Here is a 12,174-nt window from a genome sequence, read left to right as displayed (position 1 = left end):
AAAAATTACAAAAAAAAATCTTCATTTAATTCATCTATGTTCAGTGTTTTATTTATTTATTTTTTACTATATTATTAATTATTATTATTATTATTATTATTATTATTATTATTATTATTATTATTATCATTATTAATTATATATTTATTTACTGATTTATTTTTCTGTTGTATTTTATCCTATTTTTAAGGTTAGGTTTTTGCCCTTTATTATTTTATTTTATTTTATTTTATTTTATTTTATTTTATTTTATTTTATTTTATTTTATTTTATTCACTCAAAAATAAAAATTTTCTTCATTCATTCATCCATGTTCAGCATTTTATTTATTTATTTTTTACTATATTATTATTATTATTATTATTATTATTATTATTGTTATTATTAATCTTTCATTATTATTTATTTATTTATTTTTCTATTCTATTCTATTTTTAAGTTTATTTTATTTATTTTAGCCATTTATTATGTTATGTTTTTATTTTTATTTTTATTTTATTTTATTTTATTTAAAAAAAAAACTTTTAATTGTTTCAGTTATAGCTAACAATAACAACACAGCTGCAATTTTTTATTTTTATGTATTTATTTATTTTACCTGAATTACTTTTGAAAGCAGATATTTTGAACATTTTGTTCTCTTTTGTCTGTTCAATAAAAGTCAGTGGTGTTCAAAACAACACTGCAACCCAGTAATTTTCAGTTTATGGACAAAAAAAAAAATTCCAAACATTTTTTAAGAAATAAAGTCATACAGGTTTGAAATGACACAAAAATCCATCAGATTACAGAAGCAAAGTGCACAGCGTCCTGTGTGAACGGCCCTTAGCGCTCGACCAGGCCAAAGGTAATTTCCCATAATCCCCTTTGCTCACCTAGACTGACTTTCTCTGCAAAAGCACAGCCTGTGAAAACCAAGAGAGCGAGAGGGAATACGATGAAGCAATAGGAGATTACAGTGAGAAGGTGTGAGGGAGAGACAAGTTAAAAGCTTAAACTAGTTTTGCTCACTCAGCTAACCCTTGGTTAGACTCGCCATTGGTTTCCATAGAGATTTCAGACGGTTTTTCCGAGTGAAGGGAGAATGCTACAGGATTCTTAATGGTTGTGGTGTGAAGTGCCCTCTGATGGAAGGATGGATGGGGATTCATGGGGGTTTTCGGCATTTGGGGGCTTCCTGGAAGCCTCCTTGTACATCCTAATAACAAATACTACACTCTTGCTCATTTACAGCAAGCCTGTTTCATATTTCCTCAAGAGCACTTACCAATCCCACACAATAAAGTTGAGTGATAGCTGTGGAGAGACACTCCCTCACCCCTGACGGATGAAGAAAAGGTCACAACATTAGTCTTTGTGTTGTTTTAATGGAGTGAATGGCTGTGTGCCAGAGACTTGTGTTGCCTTAGGAGCCTAGGTTAAGTAATGCTGCAGCTCGGGTAATATCTCTGCTCCGCCATCGGGCCTCGAGCGTTGGCAGCCTCGAAATGGAGTTATGGCATTAAAACAGGAGAAATGGATGGGAGATTTATTTTGGAAAGTTTACAAACCTCTTTTTGTACCGATGTGCTGGGCTTTTGTTCGCTGAGATGCATTCTGGGAAATCTTCCAACGTACGCTTGCGTATTAGAAGACGATTTGGATGCATTTATGACATTGTTTATTTCATGCCTCTTCTCATTTGTAAATGATCAGCTCCCAGAACAAGGGCTGGTGACAGATCCAATAGGGTTGACGTGTGGGACGGCGATGGACCTCTTGGGTTGGGATGATGGGATTTGCAGAAGATGAAGCATAAATAAAAAAAATTGTAATAAAATATTTATTAAAAATATGTTTCTAATTTTCCATTAGTTTAAGCTGAACTAGTATTATAAAGTATTATAAATACAACTAAATAAAAATTAATATACAGATATTTAAAAAAAAATCAAATAAAAATACAGAAACAAACAAAATTTCTAAAACTTTAACTAAAATTAAATGACGTTTAATTAATATAAAATAAAATCTGAAAATGAAAATATTCTTCATTTACTCATCCAGTGTTACTTTAATGTTTTTTAATTGCTAATATAGTATTCATTAATATTAAGATTTTTTTTTTATTTTTAGCTTTAATTTTTTTAATCTTTATTTTTTAAAAAAAAAGCTAAAATATATTTTTATTTAAATATGTATTTTATTTTATTTTAGTAACTTTAGTACTTCAGTTATTTCTAATTTAAAGTTCAGCCTTTTCTAAAGTTCAGCCTTTTCTAATATTATTTATTTATTTTTTTATTATTTTACTTTTTATTTTAACAAAAAATATTTTTATTTTATTGTTTTGTTTTGTTTTGTTTTGTTTTTTTTGTTTTTTTGTTTGTTTGTTTTTTTGTTTTGTTTTTCATACCTGAATTACTTTTGTTCATCTGTGGAAAAAGATATTTTAAACATATTTCATAATTTTCATGTATTTTAGTTGGATTAATAACTGCAACTAAATAGAAATTATATACAGATATTAAAAAAAAAAAAAAGAAAGAAATCATTAAAAAGGAAACAAACAAAATTTCTAAAACGTTAACTAAAATTAAATGTAGTTCAATGAAAACAGAAAATATAAAAATAAAATCTGATTCAAAATATTAAGAAGTCTATTTATTTATTTATTTATTTTGGAAAGTTATATTGTTAAATGGTTTTATATTTAATAATATTTCTATTTCTATTTTAAGTTTTCTATTTTTATTATTTTAATTTTAAAAGTGTAGGTGGTTTTATTTATTTAAAAACTATAATAATGAATCAATAATTCTAAATGCTTGCAAAAAATTTTTTAAAAAGTATTAGTACGTATTGGAACCTTTCAGAACCATTTAGGTGCTATGTGTATATTTTAGATACTAATATGTACCTTTAAAGAATATGCACCCTTTTTGGGGGTAAATTAAATTTCAAAGGGTATCATTGCAGTGACAGCTTTTTTTTCTCTTTCTCTCTCTCTGAGAGTGAAATAACTCTGGTGTGATCTGGTGTTCTTGCCTCAGAACCCTCACTTGTAGTGCAGATTGAGTATAATGACTTTCCTTCTCGACCTTTTGATGTCACCAAACCCTCTTGACTAAAGTGCTAATGAGTTTCCTAATAAATATTGTAAATTTATGTGCAACCCTGAGGAAAAGATCAGCATATGTTGTTTTGGATGCTGATCTTTGGCATGGGATGCTTGTGTACCCATCAGGCATCACAACTGCAGTAGTTTGACCAACCAGACTACGATTTCGCTAGAAAAAAAAAAAAAGAAAGAAAGAAAAAAACATGATGGTTGACTATCAGAATTTAAACCAGTTTTGACCAGCATTAACTAGCTTTCACACTGCTCTAAGCTATTTTGAAAGCAAAGAAGATTTTACTTTAAAATGCTGGTGCGATGGACGTGTGTTAATGCAGTTGTGAGAGTTTGACTTCATGGGGATAATACTATGTGTTTATACTTTTCTTGTTTTGTCCTTCTATTGTTCTATCCATCGTTCTATCAATCGTTCTGTCATTCTATCTATCATTCTATCTAATGTTTTATCTATCTATCTATCTATCTATCTATCTATCTATCCATCTATCATTCTATCATTCTATTGTCCTATCTATCGTTCCGTCGATCCATCTATCACTCTGCCATTCTATCTATCGTCTGCCATTCTATCTATCATCTATCTATCATTCTTTCTGTCATTCTATCTTTCTGTCGTTCTATCTATCTATCATCTATCTATCATTCTTTCTATCGTTCTGTCGTTCTATTGTTCTATATCATTCTGTCGTTCTATCTATCATTTTATTCTATCTATCGTTCTGTCATTCTATCTGTCTATCTGTCTATCTATCTATCTATCTATCTATCTATCTATCTATCTATCATTCTTTCTATTGTTCTATCTATCATTCTGTCGTTCTATCTATCTATCTATCTATCATTCTTTATATCGTTCTGTCGTTCTATTGTTCTATATCATTCTGTCGTTCTATGTATCTTTCTGTCGTTCTATCGTTTTATTCTATCGTTCTGCTGTTCTGTCTGTCGTTCTCTCTATTTATCTATCACCTATCTATCATTCTTTCTATCATTCTATCTATCATTCTGTCATTCTGTTTATCGTCTGTCATTCTATTGTTCTATCTATCGCTCAGTCGTTCTGTCATTCTATCGTTCTATCTATTGTTCTTTCATTCTGTCGTTCTATCTATCGTTCTATCATTCTGTGGTTCTTTCACTCTGTGTATCGTTCTATTGTTCTAACTGTATATCTATTGTTCTGTCATTCTATTGTTCTATCCATCGTTCTATCTATCAGTCTATCTGTCGTTCTATCATTCTATCTATATTCTGTTGTTCTATCTGTCGTTCTGTCGTTCTGTCATTCTATCATTCTGTCATTCTATCTATCATTCTATCCTTTTATCTATCGTTCTTTCGCTCTATGTATCGTTCTGTCGTTCTGTATCTATCGTTCTGTCATTCTATTGTTCTATCCATCGTTCTATCTATCAATCTATCTTTCTATTGTTCTGTCGTTCTATCAATCTATCTATCGTTCTGTCATTCTATCTATTGTTTTATCTAATGTTTTATCTATCTATCATCTATCATTCATTCGTTTGTCCATTTCATCCTTCCATCCTTCGTTCATTTATTCCATCCGTCCATCCATCCATCATAGTTTCTATTGTTCTGTCGTTCTATCCTTCTGTCTGTCTTTGCACTTTTGTTTTCTTTATTTATTTTTAGTTGTGTATATATGTTTATATACTGATTTTAAAAGTTCAGTTGTCAAATGTTTATTTTATTTTGTTTTATTTTATTTTATTTTATTTTTAGTTTGTCTCAGATATGGGTCAGATTTCCTGTAATATCTTTTGACTTTGGCCTTTAGCAACCACTGAAACACCCTAGCAACACACAGCAATGCCTTTGCACCATGGTGGGCAGTTTTGCGCAGGCAGACACTGTCTGTACAAACCCAGTAAGAAAGTTCAATTGTGTGGCCGTTCTCTTGGGTATTTTTGGAGCAGTACAAGATATTCTGGTCTGTCCCCAGTGCATTCAGCAGCCTTTGGCCTGCTCTGGCTGTGACAGGTGACAGTGGTCAACCTCACTTGCCCTGCATGTTAATACTGTCGCCTGCGGTCACTCGTGCCTCGACCTGCTTCTAATGTTATAACCTGCCCACGGATAGCTAATCCTGAGCCTGTCAACCTGACACTCTTCACATGAGCTCACGACGCTCCCGTCGTCATCATTTCTTTGCGTGTTTATTTTGGTTCTTCATTATCATGAGGGAAATGAAACAATACAAGGATTAAAAAAAGATTCGGGATGATTTTAGTCAATAACCTGAGAAAACCAATGGTTATTTATGGTCTACGCAAACCCACTTTTCACTGTAATAATGACAAATCAATATTTTCTCTCTGTTTGCACTTCATAAATTAAAGTGAAAAATGAATCGGTCAATTATAGGGATGCAAGCGGCGAGCAGAATTCCTGTTTAGAGGCCGACTCAAACTCCAAGTCTGTTTATTCATGAGTCTGTAATCTGTTCTTTAATGGCATGTGTGTATTGACTGCGTGTCACAGTTGCAGCCTTCTATCAGAGGAAGCCGCAGGCTAGCGACGCTATTGTTTTCGAGCAAATATAAAGCAGGATTGGATTGTGTGATAACACTTCCATTTTGTAAAGAGCGATCGTTCCAGCCGTTCCTTCTTGACTGAACATCCCTCAAATCTGACACAAATAAAATCTAACATATTTGGCCCGTCTGGATGAGTTTCTGTGGCTGTTGGCATGTAATCACAAAAGAAGAAGAGCTTTCAGCATTGATAATGATGAGAAATGTTTCTTGAGGACCAAATTTAGCATATTAGAATATTTGTGACACGGAGGACTAGAGAAATGTCAGCTGAAAATTCAGCTTTGCCATCACAAGGATAAATTACCCTTTAAATTATATGAAAATAGGAAACACATTTGAAATTACAATACTATTATACAATGCTGTGTTTTTTTACTGTGTTTTTGATTATCTTTATCAGATAAAGCCTTAGAGAGCATAAAAGACTTATTTCAAAAATTTGTACAAATGTATGTAATTTTTACATAGATTTAAAACAGATTTCTAGATTTAAAAGAAGCAACTAAACCACAAAATCTATAAAATCCTTTTATTTTATTTGTTTTGTGAAATATTCTAGATTGAAAAGATTGAAAAGAAGCAACTAAAAATATATATATATATATATATATATATATATATATATATATATATATATATATATATTTATATACATTTATTGTTTGAAATCTTGGAAATGTGTGCATTATATAAGCATTTAAAAAGCTAAAAAATATTTTTTTTTATTAATATAAGCATTTCAAAAGATTACATAAATTGCTAGATTAATTAATTAATTACAATGTAAACAAAAATAAAATATAAAATAAAATAAAATAAAAGGATTTTATAGATTTTGTGGTTTAGTTGCTTCTTTTAAATCTAGAAATCTATTTTAAATCTATGTAAAAATTACATACATTTGTATACTTTTATGCTTTCTAAGGCTTTATCTGATCAAAAACACAGTAAAAAAAAAACAAAAAAACAGCATTTTATAATAGTATTGCAATTTCAAATGTGTTTCCTATTTTCCTATAATTTAAAGGGTAATTTATCCTTGTGATGGCAAAGCTAAATTTTCAGCTGCCATTTCTCTAGTCGTCCGTGTCACAAATATTCTAATATTCTAATATGCTAAAATATTCTAATATGCTAAATTAGTGAATGCAGTCTTTGAAATGATTATTATGCACATATTTCCTTGACTTTCCTTGAAAAATACATCAAATCCATTTATTTAATTTTATTAACTTTACAGTTTGTTTGTTTATTTATTTATTTAGCAGTTTATGTAATGCACACATTTTCTTGATTTATTAAAGAGGTTGAAATACTGTAGATTGAAAAAAAGCAACTAAACCACAAAGCACCACAGGATTCATACAATCCATTTATTTTATTTTATTTTATTTTATTTTACATTTATTAATTTAATGTTTTACATAAATGTTTATACTATGCTTATATTATACACATTCCTTTTATCAAACAGGTTGGGAAAATTTTGATTGGAAAGAAGCAACTAAACCTCAGAACACCTCAGATCCATTGATTTTGATCCATTTAGATTTTTTGATGTCTTTAGAAACTGGCTTTTGTTACCAGATTGATTATCAACTAAAACATAATTCTAAAAATTGACCTGTCGTACAGTACCTTATGGATGGTTGTGGATTTTTAAGCAGCAGCGTAGACGTGATCTGTGATTTCCATCTGACTGTGAGTTTGTTCATCGGTGAGGACTTTAGTCTGAGACACAGAAAAGAAATTTGAGAGAGAGAAAGAAAGAAACTGTGTGACAATTAGATGTAAGAAAGGAACTGACAGACATTGTGTGACACATTGTGTGATTCAGACCCTTAGACATGTTTGGACCGGTGCAGGGGCTCTCAGAGTGTATTGAATTAATTCCTGGATTTACTTTGGACTTACGTTGTTCCTAATATTACATTAACATTAAAAAGGCATGGACCTAAACAATACACCTAAATAATGCATAAAAAAATAATAAAAACAATAGCAATATTCTGTATAATGGCAGTATCATGTCTGTTACATTGTGACACAATGTTGCTTCTGGGCAGCAAAAACACATTTAAGCAATTCCTCAAAACATATAAATCATTTATTTGACTCTAAATGTAAAAACAAATGTGAATCATATTTTCTGATGGGTGAAAAAAAAATGATAAAAATGTTTTTCTCTAGAGCAATATGTGTGACCTCCGCATTCTGCACCAAAATGCCAGGAAAACATTTTAAAATGTTTGCCAGAAAGCGATGCTTTTATTGCTTTATTTGAAGCCATTTCTTTTATTATGAACCACTGCCGTTGTGATTCATGTACAAAAGTGAAAAATGAGTTTGTCATCCTGAGGTAACATTGTTCGTAAACAAGCATACAATTTAACTGACATTTCAACTGTCAGAACACAGGATTGTCCAGAGCTGTCATTTAATGACTATGCTGTGAGTGGATTTGTGTAACTGCATGTGTGTCATTGTTGAGGTGTATGTGTGTGATTAAATGGCTGCAGACTACGGTTCAGTTCACCAGTACTTGAGGTTTTGTTATCATTTGAATGCTATGTAAGGCATATACAGAAACTGACCTTGGCGGAGAAAAGACTTTACAGACACGAACACTTACCTGTTTTATTTTAACACGCTGTACAAACAGTCACTGCTGCGTGTGATTGTTTTGAAATGAGATAAAGCCAAGAACGAAGTGGAGATATGAGCCTTTGGTGTGTAAATGCGATATTTATAACACATATGTTTTTGCCAGATGTGTTTTTTTAAACAAACAATACATAAATAAATGGAAAAGTATAAGAAATTGAAAATAATGTGTGATGATCAACTGATGTTGCAATCAAGTTTTGAAATTATACATGCATTTAAGAAAAAGCAACAGTTATGTAAAGTCACTAGTCATTTGAACAATTTTATAAGGCATCATCATTATTATTATTAATGTGTAATAATAATAATAATAATAATAATAATAATAATTAATAATTTTGCCGTAATATGATTCAAGTAATTAGTGTATAATGGTAGTAATAATATTTATAACAACAATAATAGTACTAATAATAATTACATCATATTGCATGTGATGCAAGAAACGTTTTACGAGTATTGTTATTATTAATTATGTTGTTGTGGTTGTTAAAAAAATTAACAGCAACAACTAACTGGTGTTTAATAGTAATATTACTAATAACATCAGCAACTACAACAATAATAATGCAAGAAACTGGTGTTTAATAGTAGTAACAATATTATTCATAACAACTACAATAATAATAATAATAATAATACATCATCGTAAGAAACTGATGTTATAGAAACTGCATGTTTAAACGTATTATTTTTATGAGTAATAATAATAATAATGTTCTTATGACAATGTGATGCAAGAAACTGTTGTTTACAGTTTTTCTCAGTCGCTTTGGTGCATTTCTCACAACACTATTTACATTTGCACAACAGTTAATGCATTTCTCAAAACAATTAGTACAAACTGCAAAACCTAGTTGATAACCTGCAAAAGCGTGTCACTTGCTCAAAATGGATAGCTCATTCCTCAAAAGCAAGTATTCATGTCAATGAAAGTGTCAGTGTCATCAAGATGAAAAGTCCTGACACCATTGTTTATGAACAAGATAGTCAAATGGCTTTGTCATGTTTTCATTATGACAGTTTACTCTGTAAATTTTTTCCTATGCAAAAAAGTCAGATTTTGGTGAAACTTCCTGAAAATGCTCAAGACAGCACTATATACTATTTGCACAGCCATTTGAAAACTACAGTAAAGCTAGACATTACTGTATTTAGTGAGGTATCTGAGTACAAGACACTGAATATGTATGTTTCACATTTTTACTGCATATGCTCTTTGCAATTCTAATTTATTCAAAGCATTGTGCAAACGAATAAATACACCCTTATTTACAACAAACATAAACTACCTTTGGGTAGAGCTGTGCACAATTGTAAACAATATTGCAGTACATATTGGAACTGAACCTACAACATACATAGGTCTGTAAATCATTCATGCACATTTGCAGAAATTGTTCAATTTAGAAGACATTTTCAGGAAAAAAAGATTTAAAATTTTTATAAAATTTGCTTGACAGATTTTGACAACTAGTTCAACATTTTTGTATGTAATGACTCAAGCAATGAAATGAGGACTATTAGTTTTATATGGAATGACTATTCAGCATTCACAAGTTTAGTTAATTTTGACTGACATGACATAAGCAAATGATAATGTTATAAAACAGCAGAGAGTTGTATGAAAGCAATTGATGCATGTCCAAAAGCATTTGCAATTTGTTGGAAGGAATGAGAAACTGCTACTATGATGTGCACAAATGACTAAATGTTGTGGAGGTTGAAGTAAATGTTGTGCAAATGTAAATAGTGTTGTGAGAAATGCACCAAAGCGACTGAGAAAAACTGTAATGGTAGTAATAATATTATTCTTAATAACAACTATAATAATAATAATAATTTATAATATTACTATTCTTATAACAACATAAAACAAGAAACTGGCGTTTAATGTTAGTAGTAGTATTTATAACAGCAACAATATTAATAATAATAATAATGCCTAATTTTGCATGCGATGCAAGAACCTAGTGTGAATTTGTGAATAATAATAACAATAATAATAATAATAATAATAATAATAATAATAATAATAATGCTGTTCTTATAACAATGTGATTACTATGTAAAAACTGGTGTTTAATGGTAGTAATAATATTATTTATAACAACCACAACAACAATAATAATAATAAAGCATCATATTGCTGTTTTTATAACAACATTGTGATGCAAGAATCTGGTGTTCAATAATAATAACTATTAGTAGTAGTAGTATTGTTATTATTATTAATGAATATGTAATATTTTAATAATAACGTTAGTAATAATAACATAAAATAAAAATAAAATAATGCATCATATTGCTGTTCTTATTACAACATATGATGCAAGAGACCTATGTACAATAATAGTAACTTTTATTATTATTATTATTATTATTATTATTATTATTATTATTATTATTATTATTATTTACATATACAACAACATCAATAATTTGTTGTTATATAATAATAATAATAATAAAAAGTTACTATTATTTTAATCTTCAAATTATTTATTATTATTATTTTTATTATTATTCTTAATTTATTTACATTATATACAACAGCATCAACAATTTGTTGTTGTATAATAATAATAATAATAATTTGTTTAAACATTGGTTTCTGTCATTATAATGGTAAAGCACTGTAACTTGGTTGTTTGTGGCTTATTGGTTTGTATGATGCAGATGATGTATATAATATGTGGCGTATGTTTTTGTGCATGTGTGTGTTTTGCAGGAATCATCAGAACAGCACTGGCAGACATGGATCGAGAGGCAAGAGAACATTACTCAGTGGTGATTCAAGCCAAAGACATGGCGGGGCAAGTGGGAGGTCTGTCGGGCTCCACCACCGTCAACATCACGCTAACCGACGTCAACGACAACCCACCCAAGTTCCCTCAGAGTGAGTGATGCTAACCACTGAGTTTAAAAAAAGTGCCAACATATTGCTGTTAATGAACATCAGCAGATTGGTTTTGCTCCAAGACATAGTGAACAAGACAGTATCAAATCTGCCACTTATGCGCTTATATTTCAGTTAAGATGCAGCCTTAGAAGGCTGTAGGCAACTGACTAGCTTTTGGAACAGAGCCATTGAGAGCCGATCAACACCTGCATAAAAACCAGCTTGCAAATTCATGCTGGTCTTTTACTGAAGGTCTTGGGTTTTTAAGATAAAGCATGATATTCACGCTATCCTGACTGAATCTTAAGCGAATCTTTGAGAGATTGAAGGACTTCTTGATTACTATGCTTTAGATCTCGGCAAAAAGTACTGAAATAGCTTGACCTCGCTTTTCTCCAATTCTTTATCTGCTGCAAAAACCCTCATTACTGTTTGAAGGTGAACCATACAGTATACTGCTGTAATACACTTTTTTTTCTCTCTCTCTCAAAGTGTTTCACATGTTTTCCAGACATTCATTAGAAAACCGTTTGTTTTCTCAAGGGCTTCTTATGGATACTACGTAATTAGATGGAAGAGATGGAAATATACCTTACATACTTCAGATGCAGTCTCGCTATCAGATGACTCATCATATAAATTGTGCATTGCGGTGTAATTTTTTACCATTAATTAGCATGAAGAGAATAGAGGCAGGACCAGCGTGTTATATTGTGTAAGCATCCAATTATGAGACTTGTATCTGGAGTTCTTGTGGTCTTATTTTTATCCACAGAAACAGAGCATCACAGCAGGATTTTGGAAGTAAAATCACATTCATTTCCTCTCCAAAAAAATGTATGTTTAAGGATAATGTAGAAACTATAGACTCTGAGATTAAGCAGTGGAACAGTATATACTTCTCTAGATGCCTTTAAGTCTTTAAACGA

At 30.4% G+C, this 12,174-nt stretch overlaps 1 protein-coding gene across 3 annotated transcripts in view; it reads left to right on the top strand.

Moving 5' to 3' along the window:
- LOC127174365 (cadherin-18) overlaps window positions 1–12,174 on the top strand; it is a 277,340-nt gene that overhangs the window by 218,766 nt on the left and 46,400 nt on the right. For all 3 annotated transcript variants that reach the window (XM_051124769.1, XM_051124766.1, XM_051124767.1), the window contains one exon: window positions 11,075–11,242. In XM_051124769.1, the coding sequence (XP_050980726.1) occupies window positions 11,075–11,242 (168 nt within the window). The remainder of the gene's footprint in view (window positions 1–11,074; window positions 11,243–12,174) is intronic.

The sequence above is a fragment of the Labeo rohita genome, chromosome 12, assembly GCF_022985175.1.
Source record: "Labeo rohita strain BAU-BD-2019 chromosome 12, IGBB_LRoh.1.0, whole genome shotgun sequence".
NCBI lineage: Eukaryota > Metazoa > Chordata > Actinopteri > Cypriniformes > Cyprinidae > Labeo > Labeo rohita.
Note: the sequence above shows the minus strand (reverse complement) of the source record. Positions and strands in the feature narration are given on the sequence as shown.